Below are 23,253 nucleotides of genomic sequence, written 5' to 3' on the forward strand. Positions count from 1 at the left end.
AGCCTAAAGTGCTACCAAGACAAAACACACACCTTGGAGGATTTCCGTCGGCTCCTGCGAGTCCACACCACTACCAGCTTGTCTGGTTGCCTGGAAAAGAACAGAGGAAGGAGGAGGGATGAGAAGAGGACAGTGTGGAGGAAGGAGGAAGGAGGAGAAGAGGACAGTGTGGAGGAAGGAGGAAGGAGGAGAAGAGGACAGTGTGGAGGAAGGAGGAGGGATTAGAAGAGGACAGTGTGGAGGAAGGAGGAAGGAGGAGAAGAGGACAGTGTGGAGGAAGGAGGAAGGAGGAGAAGAGGACAGTGTGGAGGAAGGAGGAGGGATGAGAAGAGGACAGTGTGGAGGAAGGAGGAGGGATGAGTAGAGGACAGTGTGGAGGAAGGAGGAGAAGAGGACAGTGTGGAGGAAGGAGGAGAAGAGGACAGTGTGGAGGAAGGAGGAGAAGAGGACAGTGTGGAGGAAGGAGGAGAAGAGGACAGTGTGGAGGAAGGAGGAGGGATTAGAAGAGGACAGTGTGGAGATGATCATATCACAGATTACAGATTTAATAACAGAAAGAACAGTTTGACTTGTGTCCCCAGTAGCCTCGTCTTTCCATGATTCAATCGATCGTATTTTATAAAGGCCCTTTTTACATCAGCAGACGTCACAAGGTGCTTCACAGACACCCAGCCGAGACCCTCAATTCCTAACTCCCCTGACCACAACCAAACACACTCCCCTGACCACAACCAAACACACTCCCCTGACCACAACCAAACACACTCCCCTGACCACAACCAAACACACTCCCCTGGAAACAACCAAACACACTCCCCTGGAAACAACCAAAACACTCCCCTGACCACAACCAAACGCACTCCCCTGACCACAACCAAACACACTCCCCTGGACACAACCAAACACTCCCCTGGAAACAACCAAACACACTCCCCTGGAAACAACCAAACACACTCCCCTGGAAACAACCAAACGTACTCCCCTGGAAACAACCAAACACACTCCCCTGACCATAAAGATAAATAAAAAGAGAGAAAACAGAGAGAAAGAGAATAGGGCGACTGCAAGTGGAGGCCCCACACAGAGAAGCTATTGTCACAAGACAGAAGGCATGGCATAAATGAGAGAGAGAGAGAGAGAGAGAGAGAGAGAGAGAGAGAGAGACAGGGACAGAGAGAGACGCACGTCATGTCCGACCCCCAGGCTGTTCCGTACACAGTGTACAATTCTCACCATTCATCTTCTGACCATCCAACTGACCATCCAAGACTGCTTGATTTCTAGATGAGTTTCTCTCATCCTCCCTCAGAAGACCATCGCTTGAATAGTCCGAAGTAATCTAACTCAAGAAATCGGTCATTAATTGACGTTCTTGTCCAAGAGATCTTTACAATCATTTCGCTACATCTGCAATAACATCTGTTAAATATGTATGTGACAAATACAATTAGAATTGATGCAGTATTTTTCAATGAAAATAATTGCATGAAAATGAGTCTCCACCTGTTGAATGACAACAATTACTTAATTGAAGAATCCCTACTGCAAAACACCAGTCTCAACGTTAACAGTGAAGAGGTGACTCCGGGATGCTGGCCTTCTAGGCAGAGTTCCTCTGTCCAGTCTCAACGTCAACAGTGAAGAGGCAACTCTGGGATGCTGGCCTTCTAGGCAGAGTTCCTCTGTCCAGTCTTAACGTCAACAGTGAAGAGGCAACTCTGGGATGCTGTCCTTCTAGGTAGAGTTCCTCTGTCCAGTGTCTGTGTTATTTTTCCCATCTTAAACGTTTATTTTTATTGGCCAGTCTGAGATAAGGCCTAGAAGGCCAGCATCCCGGAGTCGCCTCTTCACTGTTGACGTTGAGACTGGTGTTTTGCCTAGAAGGCCAGCATCCCGGAGTCACCTCTTCACTGTTGATGTTGAGACGGGTGTTTTGCCTAGAAGGCCAGCATCCCGGAGTCACCTCTTCACTGTTGACGTTGAGACTGGTGTTCTGCCTAGAAGGCCAGCATCCCAGAGTCACCTCTTCACTGTTGATGTTGAGACTGGTGTTCTGCCTAGAAGGCCAGCATCCCAGAGTCACCTCTTCACTGTTGATGTTGAGACTGGTGTTCTGCCTAGAAGGCCAGCATCCCAGAGTCACCTCTTCACTGTTGATGTTGAGACTGGTGTTCTGCCTAGAAGGCCAGCATCCCAGAGTCACCTCTTCACTGTTGACGTTGAGACTGGTGTTCTGCCTAGAAGGCCAGCATCCCGGAGTCACCTCTTCACTGTTGATGTTGAGACGGGTGTTTTGCCTAGAAGGCCAGCATCCCGGAGTCACCTCTTCACTGTTGACGTTGAGACTGGTGTTCTGCCTAGAAGGCCAGCATCCCAGAGTCACCTCTTCACTGTTGATGTTGAGACTGGTGTTCTGCCTAGAAGGCCAGCATCCCAGAGTCACCTCTTCACTGTTGATGTTGAGACTGGTGTTCTGCCTAGAAGGCCAGCATCCCAGAGTCACCTCTTCACTGTTGATGTTGAGACTGGTGTTCTGCCTAGAAGGCCAGCATCCCAGAGTCACCTCTTCACTGTTGACGTTGAGACTGGTGTTCTGCCTAGAAGGCCAGCATCCCAGAGTCACCTCTTCACTGTTGATGTTGAGACTGGTGTTCTGCCTAGAAGGCCAGCATCCCAGAGTCACCTCTTCACTGTTGATGTTGAGACTGGTGTTCTGCCTAGAAGGCCAGCATCCCAGAGTCACCTCTTCACTGTTGACGTTGAGACTGGTGTTCTGCCTAGAAGGCCAGCATCCCGGAGTCACCTCTTCACTGTTGACGTTGAGACTGGTGTTCTGCCTAGAAGGCCAGCATCCCAGAGTCGCCTCTTCACTGTTGACGTTGAGACTGGTGTTCTGCCTAGAAGTCCAGCATCCCAGAGTCACCTCTTCACTGTTGACGTTGAGACTGGTGTTCTGCCTACAAGGCCAGCATCCCAGAGTCACCTCTTCACTGTTGACGTTGAGACTGGTGTTCTGCCTAGAAGGCCAGCATCCCAGAGTCACCTCTTCACTGTTGATGTTGAGACTGGTGTTCTGCCTAGAAGGCCAGCATCCCAGAGTCACCTCTTCACTGTTGACGTTGAGACTGGTGTTCTGCCTACAAGGCCAGCATCCCAGAGTCACCTCTTCACTGTTGATGTTGAGACTGGTGTTTTGCCTAGAAGGCCAGCATCCCGGAGTCACCTCTTCACTGTTGATGTTGAGACTGGTGTTCTGCCTAGAAGGACAGCATCCCAGAGTCACCTCTTCACTGTTGACGTTGAGACTGGTGTTCTGCCTAGAAGGCCAGCATCCCAGAGTCACCTCTTCACTGTTGATGTTGAGACTGGTGTTTTGCCTAGAAGGCCAGCATCCCAGAGTCACCTCTTCACTGTTGACGTTGAGACTGGTGTTCTGCCTAGAAGGCCAGCATCCCAGAGTCACCTCTTCACTGTTGACGTTGAGACTGGTGTTCTGCCTAGAAGGCCAGCATCCCAGAGTCACCTCTTCACTGTTGATGTTGAGACTGGTGTTTTGCCTAGAAGGCCAGCATCCCAGAGTCACCTCTTCACTGTTGACGTTGAGACTGGTGTTCTGCCTAGAAGGACAGCATCCCAGAGTCACCTCTTCACTGTTGACGTTGAGACTGGTGTTCTGCCTAGAAGGCCAGCATCCCAGAGTCGCCTCTTCACTGTTGATGTTGAGACTGGTGTTCTGCCTAGAAGGCCAGCATCCCGGAGTCACCTCTTCACTGTTGATGTTGAGACTGGTGTTCTGCCTAGAAGGCCAGCATCCCAGAGTCACCTCTTCACTGTTGACGTTGAGACTGGTGTTCTGCCTAGAAGGCCAGCATCCCAGAGTCACCTCTTCACTGTTGACGTTGAGACTGGTGTTCTGCCTAGAAGGCCAGCATCCCAGAGTCACCTCTTCACTGTTGATGTTGAGACTGGTGTTTTGCGGGTGCTATTTAATGAAGCTGCCAGTTGAGGACTTGTGAGGCGTCTGTTTCAAATCAAATGGTATTTGTCACATACACATGGTTAGCAGATGTAGCGAAATGCTTGTGCTTCTAGTCCTGACAATGCAGTAATAACCAACAAGTAATCTAACCTAACAATTGCACAACTACTACCTTATACACACACAAGTGTAAAGGGATAAAGAATATGTACATAAAGATATATGAACGAGTGATGGTACAGAACGGCATAGGCAAGATGCAGTAGATGGTATAGAGTACAGTATATACAGTGAGGCAAAAAAGTATTTAGTCAGCCACCAATTGTGCAAGTTCTCCCACTTAAAAAGATGAGAGAGGCCTGTAATTTTCATCATAGGTACACTTCAACTATGACAGACAAAATGAGAAAAAAAATCCAGAAAATCACATTGTAGGATTTTTTATGAATTTATTTGAAAATTATAATGGAAAATAATTGTTTAGACTGACGAGTTTCAGAAGAAAGTTCTTTGTTTCCGGACATTTTGAGCCTGTAATCGAATCCACAAATGCTGATGCTCCAGATACTCAACTAGTCTAAAGAAGGCCAGTTGTATTGCTTCTTTAATCAGAACAGTTTTTAGCTGTGCTAACATAATTGCAAAAGGGTTTTCTAATGATCAATTAGCCTTTTCAAATGATAAACTTGGATTATCTAACACAACGTGCCATTGGAACATTGGAAATATAAAATATATTTGGATTTGGTTACTACATGATTCCAAATGTGTAATTTCAGTGATGGTTGCTGATGATGGGCCTCTACGCCTATGTATATATTCCATTAAAAATCAGCCGTTTCCAGCTACAATAGTCATTTACAACATTAACTATGTCGACACTATTCCTGATCAATTTGATGTTATTTTAAAATGGACAAAAAAAGTGTTTTCTTTCAAAAACAAGGACATTTCTAAGTGGCGGTAGTGTATACACACACTGTCCCTCACTAACATATACACACACACACACACACACTGTCCCTCACTAACATACAGTGGGGCAAAAAAGTATTTAGTTAGCCACCAATTGTGCAAGTTCTCCCACTTAAAAAGATGAGAGAGGCCTGTAATTTTCATCATAGGTACACTTCAACTATGGCAGACAAAATGAGAAAAAAAATCCAGAAAATCACAATGTAGGATTTTTAATGAATTTATTTGCAAATTATGGTGGAAAATAAGTATTTGGTCAATAACAAAAGTTTCTCAATACTTTGTTGTATATCCTTTGTTGTCAATGACAGAGGTCAAACGTTTTCTGTAAGTCTTCACAAGGTTTTCACACACTGTTGCTGGGGTCTGGGGATCTCATCTCGGTACCTAATGGCAGTCAGGCTACCTCTGGCGAGCACATGGAGGGCTGTGCGTCCCCCAAAGAAATGCCACCCCACACCATGACTGACCCACTGCCAAACCGGTCATGCTGGAGGATGTTGCAGGCAGCAGAACGTTCTCCACGGCGTCTCCAGACTGTCACGTCTGTCACATGTGCTCAGTGTGAACCTGCTTTCATCTGTGAAGAGCACAGGGCGGCAGTGGCGAATTTGCCAATCTTGGTGTTCTCTGGCAAATGCCAAACGTCCTGCATGGTGTTGGGCTGTAAGCTCAACCCCCACCTGTGGACGTCTGTTTCTGACCGTTTGAGCAGACACATGCACATTTGTGGCCTGCTGGAGGTCATTTTGCAGGGCTCTGGCAGTGCTCCTCCTGCTCCTCCTTGCACAAAGGCGGAGGTAGCAGTCCTGCTACTGGGTTGTTGCTGATGTGACTATTGAAAATCCCTTTAACATTGAGAGAGACTCTGGTGACGTCAAAAGATGGGAAACCGAACCATATTTCTGTTATCCAACCAGTTTGAGAGAACGAGAGAGGATGAGGGAGCGAGAGAGGATGAGAGAACGAGAGAGAGAGAGGGAGAACGAGAGAGAGGACGAGAGAGAGAGGGAGAATGAGAGAGAGGGAGAACGAGAGAGAGGACGAGAGAGAGAAAGGGAGAATGAGAGAGAACGAGAGAGAGAGAGAGAGGGAGAACGAGAGAGAACGAGAGAGAGAGAACGAGAGAGAGGATGAGAGAGAGGATGAGAGAACGAGAGAGAGGATGAGAGAACGAGAGAGAGGATGAGAGACAGAGAGAGAACGAGAGAGAGGACGAGAGAACGAGAGAGAGGACGAGAGAACGAGAGAGAGGACGAGAGAACGAGAGAGAGGACGAGAGAACGAGAGAGAGGACGAGAGAGGATGAGAGATCGAGAGAGGATGAGAGAACGAGAGAGGATGAGAGAACGAGAGAACGAGAGAGAGAGAACGAGAGAGAGAGAACGAGAGAGAGAGAACGAGAGAGAGAGAACGAGAGAGAGAGAGAACGAGAGAAATGATGAGAGAACGAGAGAGGACGAGAGAACGAGAGGATGAGAGAACGAGAGAGAGAGAGAGAACGAGAGAGAGAGAACGAGAGAGAGAGAGAACGAGAGAGAGAGAACGAGAGAGAGAGAACGAGAGAGAGAGAACGAGAGAGAGAGAGAGAGAACGAGAGAACGAGAGAGAGAGAACGAGAGAGAGAGAACGAAAGAGAGAGAGAGAGAGCGAGAGAGAGAGCGAGAGAGAGAGCGAGAGAGAGAGAGAGAGGACGAGAGAGAATGAGAGAGCGAGAGAGAGAGAGAACGAGAGAGAGAGAGAGGACGAGAGAGAGAGAGGACAAGAGAGAGAGAGGACAAGAGAGAGAGAGGACAAGAGAGAGAGAGGACGAGAGAGAGAGAGGACGAGAGAGAGAGAGGACGAGAGAGAGAGAGGGCGATAGAGAAAGAGAGAGAGGACGATAGAGAAAGAGAGAGAGGACGAGAGAGGACAAGAGAGAGGACGAGAGAGAAAGAGTGAGAGAACGAGAGAGAGAGAACGAGAGAGAGAGGACGAGAGAGAACGAGAGAGAGAGGACGAGAGAGAGAGGACGAGAGAGAGAGGACGAGAGAGAGAGGACGAGAGAGAGAGGACGAGAGAGAACGAGAGAGAGGATGAGAGAGGACGAGAGAGAACGAGAGAGAACGAGAGAGAGAGGATGAGAGAGAGAACGAGAGAGAGGATGAGAGAGAACGAGAGAGAGGATGAGAGAGAACGAGAGAGAGGATGAGAGAGAACGAGAGAGAGAGAGAGAGAGAGGATGAGAGAGAACGAGAGAGAGAGAATGAGAGAGAACGAGAGAGAGAGGATGAGAGAGAACGAGAGAGAGAGGGGATGAGAGAGAACGAGAGAGAGAGAACGAGAGAGAACGAGAGTGGGGGCTCAGAGATCTCTAGGAGTCTACACTCAGCAGGCAAGCAGACACACAGGATGTGGTAACTTGGAAGTGGAGGGCGTGATAGGATATCATGGTTAACTATCTGTACTCTCGGAGGAAGTACTTCAGATATTATATTACAGTGCTTTGTGTGTGTCACAGAAAGGAACAGGAAGAGAATTTAGATGGGAGGAAGTTTGGGGGGGGGGTAGAGAGAGCGAGAAAGAAAGAGGGAGAGTGAGGTAGAGAGAGAGAGCGAGGGGGAGTGAGGTAGAGAGAGAAAGAGAGGGGGGAGTGAGGTAGAGAGAGCGAGAGGGGGAGAGAGGTAAAGAGAGAGAAAGGAGGTAGAGAGAGAGAGAGAGAGAGAGGGGGGGGTGAGGTAAAGAGAGAGAGAGGGGGAGTGAGGTAGAGAGAGCGAGAGAGGGGGAGTGAGGTAGAGAGAGCGAGAGAGGGGGAGTGAGGTAGAGAGCGCGAGAGAGGGGGAGTGAGGTAGAGCGAGCGAGAGAGGGGGAGTGAGGTAAAGCGAGAGAGAGGGGGAGTGAGGTAAATCGAGAGAGAGGGGGAGTGAGGTAAATCGAGACAGAGAGAGGGGGAGTGAGGTAAAGCGAGAGAGAGACAGGGGGAGTGAGGTAAAGCGAGAGAGAGACAGGGGGAGTGAGGTAAAGCGAGAGAGGGGGAGTGAGGTAAAGCGAGAGAGGGGGGAGTGAGGTAAAGCGAGAGAGAGAGGGGGAGTGAGAGAGAGAGAGGGGGAGTGAGGTAAAGAGAGAGAGAGGGGGAGTGAGGTAAAGAGAGAGAGAGAGAGGGGGAGTGAGGTAAAGAGAGAGAGGGGGGAGTGAGGCTGAAATGTATAGGGAAATTAATATCAAAGGGAGGATGGTTGGGGGTGGTGAGGTAGAGAGAGGGGTGGTGAGGTAGAGAGAGGGGGGGTGAGGTAGAGGAGGGGGGGTGAGGTGAGGTAGAGAGAGAAAATAATGGTGTTCCAAAAAAGGTCCAGTTGCCAGGACCACAAATATAAATTCCATCTAGACACCGTTGCCCTAGAGCACACAAAACTATACATACCTTGGCCTAAACATCAGCGCCACAGGTAACTTCCACAAAGCTGTGAACGATCTGAGAGACAAGGCAAGAAGGGCCTTCTATACCATCAAAAGGAACATACAATTAGACATACCAATTAGGATCAGGCTAAAAATATTAATATCAGTTATATCAATATTAATATCTGGGGTCCACTCACCAACCAAGACATCACAAAATGGGACAAACACCAAACTGAGACTCTGCATGCAGAATTATGTAAAGAAATATCCTCCGTGTACAACGTAGAACACCAAATAATGCACGCAGAGCAGAATTAGTCCGATACCCACTAATTATCAAAATCCAGAAAAGAGCCGTTAAATTCTACAACCACCTAAAAGGAAGCGATTCCCAAACCTTCCATAACAAAGCCATCACCTACAGAGAGATGAACCTGGAGAAGAGTCCCCTAAGTAAGCTGGTCCTGGGGCTCTGTTCACAAACACAAACACACCCTACAGAGCCCCTGGACAGCAGCACAATTAGACCCAACCAAATCATGAGAAAACAAAAAGATAATTACTTGACACATTGGAAAGAATTAACAAAAAAACAGAGCAAACTAGAATGCTATTTGGCCCTGAACAGAGAGTACACAGTGACAGAATACCTGACCACTGTAACTGACCCAGACTTAAGGAAAGCTTTGACTATGTACAGACTCAATGAGCATAGCCTTGCTATTGAGAAAGGCCGCCGTAGACAGACCTGGCTCTCAAGAGAAGACAGGCTATGTGCTCACTGCCCACAAAATGAGAGAGGTAGGGAGGTTGGGGGAGGTAGAGAGAGGTAGGGAGGTTGGGGGAGGTAGGGAGGTAGAGAGAGAGAGAGGTAGGGAGGTTGGGGGAGGTAGAGAGAGAGAGAGAGGTAGGGAGGTTGGGGGAGGTAGAGAGAGATAGGGAGGTTGGGGGAGGTAGAGAGAGAGAGAGAGAGAGAGGTAGGAAGGTTGGGGGAGGTAGAGAGAGAGAGAGGTAGGAAGGTTGGGGGAGGTAGAGAGAGAGAGAGAGGTAGGAAGGTTGGGGGAGGTAGAGAGAGAGAGAGGTAGGGAGGTTGGGGGAGGTAGAGAGAGGCTGAAATGTATCCTGCATTATCCCATCCATACTAGAACTCCCTCTCTCCCCCTCCCTCCATTGGAGTAAACAAGCTTATATTTTTGGTGCTGATGGGGTACGACAGTTGAACTAAGGTCATGAGCCATTTATAAGTTATATTCTTTAGGTCCCCCCCTTTACCTCCAGAACAGCCTGAATTCTTCAGGGCATGGATCCTACAAGGTGTGGTGTTCAAACATTTCTCAGTTGGTATGAAGGGACCTAACGTGTGCCAGGAAAACCTTCCCCACACTATTACACCGCCGACACCAGGCAGGAAGCCAAATCGTGACTCTGCCATCAGCGTGATGCAACAGGAACCGGGATTCGTCAGACCAGACAGTGTTTTTCCTTCAGTGTTGGTGATGTCCACTGGAGTCACTTCTTGTTTTTATCTGATAGGAACGTCCATCCGTGACAACGACCAACGAGTTGTGTGTTCCGAGATGGCGTTCTGGACACCAATGTTGTACTGGCTGTTATTTGCCTGTTTGAGGCCCGTCTGTTAGCTTGAACAATTCTAGCCGTTCCGCTTGGTCCTCTCTCATCAACAGGCTGTTTTCACCCACAGGACTGTATGGGACTGGATATTTTATGTTTGTTGCTAGATTCTCGGTAAACCTGAGACCCTGTCGTGTGTGTAAAAAGCCCAGGATGCCGTCTGTTTCTGAGACACTGGTTATGGCCAGCCTGGCACCTGACAATCACACCACGCTCAAAGCCACTTCGGTGGCCCATTCTAACGTTCAATCAAACAGTAACTGAATGCCTCGAAGCCTGTCTGGCTGCTTTTACAGACTCACTGTCTGTAGGAGTGAACCATTTTTTTTGTGAACAGGATGGTGTACCTAATAAACTGTCCATTGAGTGTATAGGGCCCTTTTTTCTCTCTCTCTCTCGTCTGTTAAGGTTTTCGTTCTCAAGATCAAACTTTACAATAGAAAAATTTGATGTAAGTCCACAACAGGATAAACCACATCAGGAGAACACTTCAGGTCTGGGAACAAGATGGGGCGGCAGGGTAGTCTAGTGGTTAGAGCGTTGGATTAGTAACAGAAGGTTGCAAGTTCAAACCCCCGAGGCGACAAGGTACAAATCTGTCGTTCTGCCCCTGTTCCTAGGCTGTCATTGAAAATAAGAATTTGTTCTTAACTGACTTGCCTGGTTAAATATAGGTAAAATATATATATAATTATTGGGGTGGGTGTAGTTACCTTTTCACTCCAGTGTGCACCTAGGAAGAGGTGTTTTTGTAGCACACGTGATTGCTAGAGTTAGCAAAACAAACACCCCCTGGATTGATACAAATAATCATGATATCGTTTTGCTATGTAAGCATAGGCTACGTTGTAGTTGACGTTTAAATGAGGTTTATGAGAAAGGCTTCCCATCTACCAGAAGATCATTCATTAGCATCATCGCTAACGGCGACACAAAGTGGTCGCACCACACATACAGACGGGGAATTCTCATTGGCTCTTCAGAAAGTTGCAGGAAATACCAATCACTTGATGCATTCTGTTCATGTCTTATGATAAACTTGGGCAAAATAATACATTTTGTATGCAGTTAGTTTGATTCCATAATAAATTCAATACATTTAGTTTGATTCCATAATAAATTCAATACATTTAGTTTGATTCCATAATACATTCAATACATTTGTTGAATATTGTTGAAGTCAGTTTTATTGTCTGGATTCCGTCCCCATTCTAAAGCTACAAAATGTTTTACTTTTTGAGCAACCCGACCAAATTCACATAGAAATGTGTGTTATAGATCCGTCACTCTCACTGAAAACAAGTCTAGGAAGCCGGTAGATCTGTTCTATGTGCCCTATTTCTATCTTTCACGTTCTTAAGATTTGTTTTTGCATCTTTTTCTTTCAGTTTTGTTCACCAGCTTCAAAACAGACGAAAAAAGACAATATTTATGGTAAATATATTGTTTCACCGCGGTTTAGTGGTGACAATATACTTGCTTGTTTTGTGATATAAACTTAAAATTAGGCGAACCATTAGAATTTCATCAAACAGGAAATGGCGGAGCGATTTCTGCATAGTGCATCTTCAACAGTAAAAATATAACAAAAGAAAGCCTAGTTGTCAAAATTCATGACAATCACTGAATTAGGTTGCACTTCAAAAGATCTTGAATCCCCATGTTAGATGAAACACCAGTATTTATTGAATACACAGTTTTTAATAAAGCACTGAATTAGGATCTTGAATCCCCATGTTAGATGAAACCCCAGTATTTATTGAATACACAGTTTTTAATAAAGCACTGAATTAGGATCTTGAATCCCCATGTTAGATGAAACCCCAGTATTTATTGAATACACAGTTTTTAATAAAGCACTGAATTACAGAAAAATGTTATTTTCTACTGCATGACGCCGCAAAAACAAATGACTGGTCTGGTGTCACCAGTGGAACGTGTTAGTTTGGATCCCTGGAGTTGCCTTGTTGACAGTGTGTTACGGGACTGTACTAGACCCTTGACCCCTACACAGCAGCAGAGATATAGACCCAACACACACACACCACTCAGAGAACTAGACCCTACCCCTAGACAGCAGCAGAGATATAGACCCAACACACACACACCACTCAGAGAACTAGACCCTTGACCCCTAGACAGCAGCAGAGATATAGAGCAACAACACACACCACTCAGAGTAAGAGGTGTGTTGATAGAAACAGAGCCAACACTGAGATATAGAGCCAACACACACCACTCAGAGTAAGAGGTGTGGTGATGACAGAGTGCCAACACACCACTCAGAGTAAGAGGTGTGGTGATCAGAGCCAACACACCACTCAGAGTAAGAGATGTGTTGATGAAACAGAGCCAACACTGAGTGGATGTATTAGAGTGTGTGAGGAGTCAAGCACCTGTCTGATGTGTGTGTGTGTGTGTGTGTGTGTGTGTGTGTGTGTGTCATCTACTTGCTTTGGTAATTTTTATTTTATTTGACCTTTGTTTAACTAGGCAAGTCAATTAAGAACAGATTCTTATTTACAGAGACAACAGACCCCGGCCAAACCTGGAGGACTCTGGGCCAATTGTGCGCCGCCCTATCGTACTCCAAAAATCACGGCCGGATGTGATACAGCTTGGATTCGAACCAGGGACTGTAGTGACGCCTCTTGCACTGAAATTCAGTGCCATAGACCGCTGCGCCCCCCGGGAGCCCTAAAATGTTAACATAGACTACCATTCAAAAGCTTGAAGGCCAGCATCCCAGTCGCCTCTTCACTGTTGATGTTGAGACTGGTGTTCTGCCTAGAAGGCCAGCATCCCAGAGTCACCTCTTCACTGTTGATGTTGAGACTGGTGTTCTGCCTAGAAGGCCAGCATCCCAGAGTCACCTCTTCACTGTTGATGTTGAGACTGGTGTTCTGCCTAGAAGGCCAGCATCCCGGAGTCGCCTCTTCACTGTTGACGTTGAGACTGGTGTTCTGCCTAGAAGGCCAGCATCCCAGAGTCACCTCTTCACTGTTGATGTTGAGACTGGTGTTTTGCCTAGAAGGCCAGCATCCCAGAGTCGCCTCTTCACTGTTGACGTTGAGACTGGTGTTTTGCCTAGAAGGCCAGCATCCCAGAGTCACCTCTTCACTGTTGATGTTGAGACTGGTGTTTTGCCTAGAAGGCCAGCATCCCGGAGTCACCTCTTCACTGTTGATGTTGAGACTGGTGTTTTGCCTAGAAGGCCAGCATCCCGGAGTCACCTCTTCACTGTTGACGTTGAGACTGGTGTTCTGCCTAGAAGGCCAGCATCCCAGAGTCACCTCTTCACTGTTGACGTTGAGACTGGTGTTTTGCGGGTACTATTTAATGAAGCTGCCAGTTGAGGACTTGTGAGGAGTCCGTTTCTCAAACTAGACACTCTAATGTACTTGTCCTCTTGCTCAGTTGTGCACCGGGGCCTTCCACTCCTCTTTCTATTCTGGTTAGAGACAGTTTGCGCTGTTCTGTGAAGGGAGTAGTACACAGCGTTGTATGAGATCTTCAGTTTCTTGGCAATTTCTCGCATGGAATAGCCTTAATTTATCAGAATAAGAATAGACTGACGAGTTTCAGAAGAAAGTTCTTTGTTTCTGGCCATTTTGAGCCTGTAATCGAACGCACAAATGCTGATGCTCCAGATACTCAACTAGTCTAAAGAAGGCCAGTTTTATTGCTTCTTTAATCAGAACAGTTTTCAGCTGTGCTAACATAATTGCAAAAGGGTTTTCTAATGATCAATTAGCCTTTTAAAATGATAAACTTGGATTAGCTAACACAACGTGCCATTGGAACACAGGAGTATGGTTGCTGATAATGGGCCTCTGTACGCCTATGTAGATATTCCATTAAAAATCTGCCGTATCCAGCTACAAGTCATTTACAACATTAACAATGTCTACACTGTATTTCTGATCAATTTGATGTTATTTTAATGGACAAAAAAATAGCTTGTCTTTTAAAAACAAAGACATTTCTAAGTGACCCCAAACTTTTGAACGGTGGTGTGTGTTTCCCATGCCAATAAAGCCCTTGAACTGAATTGAAGTTGAGAGAGAGAGACAGGCACTATGGTTTCTGCTGAGTCTCTTCCTCTCCTCCTCCCACTGACTGGCTCTCTGGCTTCTGTAATGGAAATGTCTATTTTATTGAGCTTCAGCCATAAAAACCTATTTTATTGGCCCCATTCTGGCACAGCAGAGCTTCAGACTGGCAGTCTGTAGAGAGACCCGTAGAGACGGGCAGTCTGTAGAGAGACCCGTAGAGACTGGCAGTCTGTAGAGAGACCCGTAGAGACTGGCAGTCTGTAGAGAGACCAGTAGAGACTGGCAGTCTGTAGAGAGACCAGTAGAGACTGGCAGTCTGTAGAGAGACCCGTAGAGACTGGCAGTCTGTAGAGAGACCCGTAGAGACTGGCAGACTGTAGAGAGACCCGTAGAGACTGGCAGTCTGTAGAGAGACCCGTAGAGACTGGCAGTCTGTAGAGAGACCCGTAGAGACTGGCAGTCTGTAGAGAGACCCGTAGAGACTGGCAGTCTGTAGAGAGACCCGTAGAGACTGGCAGTCTGTAGAGAGACCCGTAGAGACTGGCAGTCTGTAGAGAGACCCGTAGAGACTGGCAGTCTGTAGAGAGACCAGTAGAGACTGGCAGTCTGTAGAGAGACCAGTAGACACTGGCAGTCTGTAGAGAGACCAGTAGAGACTGGCAGTCTGTAGAGAGACCAGTAGAGACTGGCAGTCTGTAGAGAGACCCGTAGAGAGCAAGAGACAGAGAGACACAGAGAGAGAGGAGACAGAGAGACACAGAGAGAGAGGAGACAGAGAGACACAGAGAGAGAGGAGACAGAGAGACACAGAGAGAGAGGAGACAGAGAGACACAGAGAGAGAGGAGACAGAGAGACACAGAGAGAGAGGAGAGAGAGACAGAGAGAGAGAGAAGAGACAGAGAGACAGAGAGAGAGAGGAGAGAGACACAGAGAGGAGAGAGACACAGAGAGAGAGGAGACAGAGAGACACAGAGAGAGAGGAGACAGAGAGACACAGAGAGAGAGGAGACAGAGAGAGAGGAGACAGAGAGACAGGAGACAGAGAGAGAGACAGAGAGAGAGAGGAGAGAGACACCCAGAGAGGAGACAGAGAGACACAGAGAGAGAGGAGAGACAGAGAGACAGAGAGAGAGAGGAGAGAGACACACAGAGAGGAGAGAGACAGAGAGAGAGAGGAGAGAGACACACAGAGAGGAGAGAGACACAGAGAGAGAGGAGACAGAGAGACACAGAGAGAGAGGAGACAGAGAGACACAGAGAGAGAGGAGACAGAGAGACACAGAGAGAGAGGAGACAGAGAGACACAGAGAGAGAGGAGACAGAGAGACACAGAGAGAGAGGAGAGAGAGACAGAGAGAGAGGAGAGAGACACAGAGAGAGAGGAGAGAGACACAGAGAGAGAGGAGAGAGACACAGAGAGAGAGGAGAGAGACACAGAGAGAGAGGAGACAGAGACACACAGAGAGGAGACAGAGAGACAGGAGACAGAGAGACGAGACAGAGAGACAGGAGACAGAGAGACAGGAGACAGAGAGACAGGAGACAGAGAGAGAGAGAGGAGAGAGACACAGAGAGAGAGGAGAGAGACACAGAGAGTAGCTAGCTAACTAGCATCTCCCAGTTTGATGCAGTCAAGACAGCTACTACGTAATCATATTGGATGATAACTACTGCGGTGTAGGCATTGCTGTGCATCTAGCCTACTGCGGTGTAGGCATTGCTGTGCATCTAGCCTACTGCGGTGTGCGCATTGCTGTGCTTCTAGCCTACTGCGGTGTACGCATTGCTGTGCTGTGCATCTAGCCTACTGCGGTGTACTGCGGTGTGCGCATTGCTGTGCTTCTAGCCTACTGCGGTGTAGGCATTGCTGTGCTTCTAGCCTACTGCGGTGTAGGCATTGCTGTGCTTCTAGCCTACTGCGGTGTAGGCATTGCTGTGCTTCTAGCCTACTGCGGTGTAGGCATTGCTGTGCTTCTAGCCTACTGCGGTGTAGGCATTGCTGTGCTTCTAGCCTACTGCGGTGTAGGCATTGATGTGCTTCTAGCCTACTGCGGTGTAGGCATTGATGTGCTTCTAGCCTACTGCGGTGTAGGCATTGCTGTGCTTCTAGCCTACTGCGGTGTAGGCATTGCTGTGCAGGCATTGCTGTGCTTCTAGCCTACTGCGGTGTAGGCATTGCTGTGCATCTAGCCTACTGCGGTGTAGGCATTGCTGCGCTATTGTGAAGAAATATCCTAATAGTTTATCAACATTTTAAGCTAAAATGTTCTGATCTGTGGTATCAGCCTCAGTCTTTAAAAAATAAAAAAGTGGTTATATTAATGTGGGATCTATCACATCCCATAACTGTCCCAGACTATGTTAGGAATATCTATTTCTCGCACAGAAGGACAAGTTGACCAACAGAATAGGTCAACTTTTGTACTATGTGGGACAGTGGATTGGCAGAGTCCAGTGCTTCTGCTGGTCGTTAAGCCTACTCATCTTATTGGCTGATGAAAAGTCAAACGTGGACAGTTCTTTCACCTGCAGTCCACCTCAGAGCTGAGAGGCCTTCGAGAAGGATCATGTGACCAGCATTGGCTAATAAAAATGGAGATATCTGAGAGAGCCATGTGAGTGAGATGCTTAGGAGCACAGCGACTGGCAGCCAGGAAAAGGGAATTATCATTATTATATTCAGCCCGAGGGCACAACGGCCACTTTGGCCACAAGAGGCATGGATTCTTTTAGGGGGAATTACGGCCACACAAGGGGGATGCAGCTGGGGAAAATCGAGGCCTGGTGAGAATATGATCAAGTGCTTGTCAAATTGTGAATGAGAGACTGATGAAGTGTGTGCAGCCTGCACAACAAACAAATCAGAGCTCGTGACTTTAATGAAACGTTCTCAGGTCTTTCTCAAGTCTTATCATACAGCCTTAGAATGTATTAAAATCAAAACATATAGCCCGATATTTTTATCACAACTAAAGTTTCATAAATAATGTTTCTCTGTTTACTGCTCAACACAGAATAACCACGTGTCCCTCAAATCAATTGGAGAAAATATCCTTTCTATTTTATTCAGCTTTGTTCAAATTTATTCTTCATACTATAAAATAATGACATTGAATTCTATTCAAATCTTGCTAACTGAACTAGTGTCGCCCACAGCCATATGGCACAGCCAGATCAGGACCTAACATAAGGACAAGTCAGAGACCGCTATTCTGTTCTCCTGAAATAGACTACATTTTCTTCATATCATGCTTCTTTAGATCGGTCTAAAATTAGTAATGGATTTATGGTGAAGGTGTAGGCTATATTACATGAAGTTATTAGACTTTTTTTTAAATATAGATGTTCCAAAAGGTCAGTATCAGTGGCTTGTAGGCTGTGTGGAAGACAGAAGATGATAAATGTGTTTCAGGTAATTAAACGGTCAATTACTGTGAGACGGACAGATATTTGCTTGACGATCACAGGCTGACAAAATGTGATGGCCGCCGAGCCCTAGCCACGTCTCCCACGCTGAAAGACAGATGACTCTTAGGAACATGTGCTCGCCATAAGACAGACACAATGTCACAGCCATAAACAGCTTGCAACCGCCACAATCACACAGTAAAGATAAGCATTTTCCTGGTGGAAGTAAGGACGTAGCCGCCGGGTTGCCTGTGTGAGAGAGAGACTGTGTGTGTGTGAGAGAGAGAGACTGTGTGTGTTTGTTTGAGAGACTGTGTGTGTGTGTGTGTGAGAGAGAGACTGACAGGTGGCAGAGGAGTCCAGTGGGAGACTCACTTCTCAAACACTCATAGCCCTCTAATCTCTTCCTGAGACTCTCACACTGTGTGTGTGTGTGTGTGTGGTGTAAAACAGAGAGAGCTGGTAGCTGTTAGTGGGATTGAGAGACTGTGCGTTGACGATCAGACAGAACCCCGTGTACAGAACCAGAGACCCCCGTGTACAGAACCAGAGACCCCCGTGTACAGAACCAGAGACCCCTGTGTACAGAGAGAGGGGGTAGAGACGGATAGAGACGGAGAGAGAGGGGGATAGAGACGGAGAGAGAGGGGGGTAGAGACGGATAGAGACGGAGAGAGAGGGGGATAGAAAGAGCGAGAGAGAGGGGGATAGAAAGAGCGAGAGAGAGGGGGATAGAAAGAGCGAGAGAGAGGGGGATAGAAACGGAGAGAGAGGGGGATAGAGACGGAGAGAGAGGGGGATAGAGACGGAGAGAGAGGGGGATAGAAAGAGCGAGAGAGAGGGGGATAGAAAGAGCGAGAGAGAGGGGGATAGAAAGAGCGAGAGAGAGGGGGATAGAAAGAGCGAGAGAGAGGGGGATAGAAAGAGCGAGAGAGAGGGGGATAGAAAGAGCGAGAGAGAGGGGGATAGAAAGAGCGAGAGAGAGGGGGATAGAAAGAGCGAGAGAGAGGGGGATAGAAAGAGCGAGAGAGAGGGGGATAGAAAGAGCGAGAGAGAGGGGGATAGAAAGAGCGAGAGAGAGGGGGATAGAAAGAGCGAGAGAGAGGGGGATAGAAAGAGCGAGTGTGTGAGTATAATGTTTATTGTTAAATATTCTTGTTTATTATCTACTTCACTTGCTTTGGTAATGTTAACATATGTTTCCCATGCTAATAAAGCCATTAAATTGAATTGAGAGAAAGGTTGTGGCTTTTGGAGACAGGAAATGCTGTGGTAAACAGAAGAGCAGATTTCTGGATTGGCATTCTCTGGAAGCTGACTCAGGGACTTTACAGAAGACCCTGACAGAAGACCCTGATGAAGGCATATCAAAACAAATTTGTCACATGCGCCGATTACAACAGGTGTAGGTAGACCTTACAGTGAAATGCTTACTTACAGTACAAGCCCTTAAACAAGCCCAGTTCAAGAAATAGTGTGAAAATATTTTCTAAATAAACTAAAGTAACAAAAAAGAGGCGAGAGGAGGTTTTAGAGAGAGGCAAGGCGAGAGGAGGTTTTAGAGAGAGGCGAAAGGAGGTTTTAGAGAGAGGAGAGAGGAGGTTTTAGAGAGAGGCGAGAGGAGGTTTTAGAGAGAGGCGAGAGGAGGTTTTAGAGAGAGGCGAGAGGAGGTTTTAGAGAGAGGCGAGAGGAGGTTTTAGAGAGAGGAGAGAGGAGGTTTTAGAGAGAGGCGAGAGGAGGTTTTAGAGAGAGGCGAGGTGAGAGGAGGTTTTAGAGAGAGGCGAGGCGAGAGGAGGTTTTAGAGAGAGGCGAGAGGAGGTTTTAGAGAGAGGCGAGAGGAGGTTTTAGAGAGAGGCGGTTTTAGAGAGAGACGAGGAGAGAGGCGGTTTTAGAGAGGCGAGGAGAGGAGGTTTTAGAGAGAGGCGAGGCGAGGAGGTTTTAGAGCGAGGAGAGGAGAGAGGAGGTTTTAGAGCGAGGCGAGGAGAGAGGAGGTTTTAGAGCGAGGCGAGGAGAGAGGAGGTTTTAAAGCGAGGATAGAGGAGGTTTTAGAGCGAGGAGAGAGGAGGTTTTAGAGCGAGGAGAGAGGAGGTTTTAGAGCGAGGAGAGAGGAGGTTTTAGAGCGAGGAGAGAGGAGGTTTTAGAGCGAGGAGGTTTTAGAGCGAGGAGAGAGGAGGTTTTAGAGCGAGGAGAGGAGAGGAGGTTTTAGAGCGAGGAGAGGAGAGAGGAGGTTTTAGAGCGAGGAGAGGAGAGAGGAGGTTTTAGAGAGAGGAGGTTTTAGAGCGAGGAGAGGAGAGAGGAGGTTTTAGAGCGAGGCGAGGAGAGAGGAGATTTTAGAGAGAGGGGCGAGGAGTGAGGAGGTTTTAGAGAGAGGCGAGGAGAGGACGGACGCAAGGAATAGATGAGAGACCAATTGAGAAAGAGCGTGTGTGTGGCTCTGTCACCCATTGATTCAGTGTTAAATACTGATCACACTTCAGCCATGGGAAAACACACCTCTCTCTGACACACACACCCCACTCCCCTCAGACAGGCTTTCTTGAGAAGAGAGTCAAACCCACACCCCTCAGAGAGGCTTTCTTGAGAAGAGAGTCAAACCCACCCCTCTGAGAACACAATAAACTGTTCTGACAGTAGCTCCCATCCCCTCTCCTCCCATCCCCTCTCCTCCCATCCCCTCTCCTCCCATCCCATCTCCTCGCTCGAAGACAGGCATTTTTGTCATGCCATTCTCCAACACGTTAACATCTGTCCCGGATCGCAGGCGTGTTAGAATGCCAGTGGCTCAGGGCACGCTACTACTGAAACACATCTGCAGGCTGTGTCCCAACTCTACTGTCTATTTCCTTACCTAAACACTACAATACTCACTACCAGCCCTTCCTGTGTGTGGTGTGTGTGTGTGTGTGTGTGTGTAGTCAATATCCCAACTAACCATTTCTTCGTGGATTCCACCATCAACTCCTGATAGGAAGCCACGAACTGAAACTTGGACGCGTGCTTCCCCACACGTTGTAATCTTTTCCACACAGATGCCATGATATTTCTTTAGGGGGGAAAAGGACCCTTTATGTTTTTAACTGGTGCTTCCTTTCTGTCGATTTTCCCGTCCGACTCACTTCAAAGTGTTAAATGTGTCCAAACAAATCCAAGCTGCTGCGTCGACACACATAGTTCATATTTGATCAGAAAAATAGAAAATGGGGGACAATCCAAAAGTCAGCGGTTTCTCTCGCGGTGGAGGAGACATGCCGTCAAAAACATCCAGAAAAAAACACATTGAAGGCTTGTGGAATCTCTGCCTCGGTGGCTGTCACATCTGCCGCGGTGCATGCTGGTAAATGTAGTGAAGATTACCGTTCCAGAATAATGCAAAAGCCAGGTATTCCTTATCCTTTGTCTCGAACAACCTATAGAGGAGAAAGGAACAGAGTTACAAGCAGAGTTGGAGGGAGAGCAGAGGGGGGGGGGGGGGGGATGCCTGCTGTAAAGAACACACCCCAAATGCTGCAGTCGTACCTGTGACTTGTATGTCACACACACACACACACACGTGAAAATATATACATACGGTATGGGCAAACCCACAGCATAATACCTGTTCTTAGACCGCTATGGCAAGACTACTCTATTTGGACCAGGACCACTGAAACACAGCATAATACCTGTTATTAGACCGCTATGGCAAGACTACTCTATTTGGACCACTGAAACACAGCATAATACCTGTTCTTAGACCGCTATGGCAAGACTACTCTATTTGGACCACTGAAACACAGCATAATACCTGTTCTTAGACCGCTATGACAAGACTACTCTATTGGGACTACGACCACTGAAACACAAGACTGTCATCATAGCTTGTGGATCTCAGATCGTCATTTGGCCATTCCACTCCCCATTCCTTGGGGTAGACCACACCACACCATCACCACACCATCACCACGTCCTAAAACTATACTACCGGTATTACAATTTAGCTAGAATACCGTTAGATTTGTTTAATCATCAGCAGATGAATAATGTACTGACCCATGATGCACCTGGTCCAGAGCAGTAACTGTACTGACCCATGATGCACCTGGTCCAGAGCAGTAACTGTACTGACCCATGATGCACCTGGTCCAGAGCAGTAACTGTACTGACCCATGATCCACCTGGTCCAGAGCAGTAACTGTACTGACCCATGATCCACCTGGTCCAGAGCAGTAACTGTACTGACCCATGGTCCACCTGGTCCAGAGCAGTAACTGTACTGACCCATGATGCACCTGGTCCAGAGCAGTAACCGTACTGACCCATGGTCAGCCTGGTCCAGAGCAGTAACTGTACTGACCCATGGTCAGCCTGGTCCAGAGCAGTAACTGTACTGGACCCATCATGCATTATCCTTGCAAAACAATATTTTAAAAATGGCCAGATAACTAGCACCATTGTCACCTAACAAAACCACACATCATCCATATGACGACTATTGCCTGTCAATAAAATAGTCTTCTTGACTAACAAAAATATAAAACTAGCGAAAAGTGTCATAAAAAAATCTGGATTAGCCAGCAGAGAGAAAACAACCGGTAGGTACCGTTACGGGGCTATCCCCCGGCGTCACCGGATTCCCAGAACACCGAGTCCCATTAAAAACCTCTAATAAGTGACAACCTGGCACCACTGGCGGTGTCCGCTACAACTGGCTACATACACATGTCACTCAATCAGTGATTACTATCGGTCACGTTTCGAGTTACAGTACCTGAGAGTTACATATCCAGGTAGCGAACAGTAGATAGAAATGAAATGTATATTAGTAGATAAGTAGCGAACAATAGATATAAATGAAGCTGGGATCGGTCCACACAGACTGGAGAGAGTCCCGGGTGTCGTTTACTAACCTTAGTTTCAATCTAGTCTTCAGCCAAGGATGGATATCTAGCTACGGTTAGCTTGTTATCTTAGCTACCCAACTAGCTAATCAGATAGACAACAGCTAAATCAATGGGACTTGAACGTGAAAACCTTAAAAGCTAGCCATAACATGCTACTCGGCTAGCTTGCAGCAAGCACTAGCTGAAACTTAAAACTGGAGCTGGTTTACCGCACATTAAGTTAGCATATCCACCTACTTGCTAGGACTAGACGGAGTAGCTAACATGTGTGAAAGCTACTTACCTTTTAATATCCACTTAAACTGTTTCAGCTAAAAAAGCGATCTGGCTCATTACCACCTAGCATTGCAGCGGTCCCAGCTATCAGCTAGCCGTCATACCACGAACAACACGGCGGAAATAGTTATCCCGACCGCCAGCTGACGGGACTCGGCGTCCTCCCAGGTGAGAAGACAAGCTCCGTGAAGATTACTACAACTCAATTCCAAGACGACAGATACATGGATTTGTGCTTGTAACAAAACATGTAGACCCCCCCCACCACAAAAAAAGTATTCCAACCCTGGAGTAAAAAAAAATTCCAAGAAGCTATTTTTCCTGACACGGTCCACACTCACCGTCCGTAATGTTTTCCTACCCTGGAGGAGGGCGCGTTACGTTACGTACGGAAGGAACGCCCCCGGGGGCCTACCATTGGCCCATTCCGGTGTCATCTCTGGACTGTTGAATGATTCATGAGGTCTCTCTGAATTGGTCGAATGACACATAAATCAAATAGGTTGAATCGCCGCTCGCAGTACAGTAAATTATGTCCCCTGTACTGTAACAAAGTTACATTTTATTGGTCGATGAAAACCAACACTGGGAATATATTTTTCCCATAATTGTGATTTACCTCTGGCTTACCTTTAGATTCAGTTACCAATGAGGATGAGAATGGGG

General features: G+C 47.2%; 1 protein-coding gene across 1 annotated transcript in view; it reads right to left on the reverse strand.

Annotated features, from left to right (window-relative positions):
• LOC139409794 (EH domain binding protein 1) overlaps window positions 1–22,943 on the reverse strand; it is a 388,012-nt gene extending 365,069 nt beyond the window's left edge. The window contains exons 1-3 of the mRNA XM_071155208.1: window positions 22,595–22,943; window positions 20,364–20,838; window positions 33–90 (exon numbers count right to left, since the gene is read on the reverse strand). Of these exons, the coding sequence (XP_071011309.1) occupies window positions 33–90; window positions 20,364–20,467 (162 nt within the window). The 5' untranslated portion in view covers window positions 20,468–20,838; window positions 22,595–22,943. The remainder of the gene's footprint in view (window positions 1–32; window positions 91–20,363; window positions 20,839–22,594) is intronic.
• Between the last annotated feature and the right edge of the window lie 310 nt (window positions 22,944–23,253).

The sequence above is a fragment of the Oncorhynchus clarkii genome, chromosome 1, assembly GCF_045791955.1.
Source record: "Oncorhynchus clarkii lewisi isolate Uvic-CL-2024 chromosome 1, UVic_Ocla_1.0, whole genome shotgun sequence".
Lineage (NCBI taxonomy): Eukaryota > Metazoa > Chordata > Actinopteri > Salmoniformes > Salmonidae > Oncorhynchus > Oncorhynchus clarkii.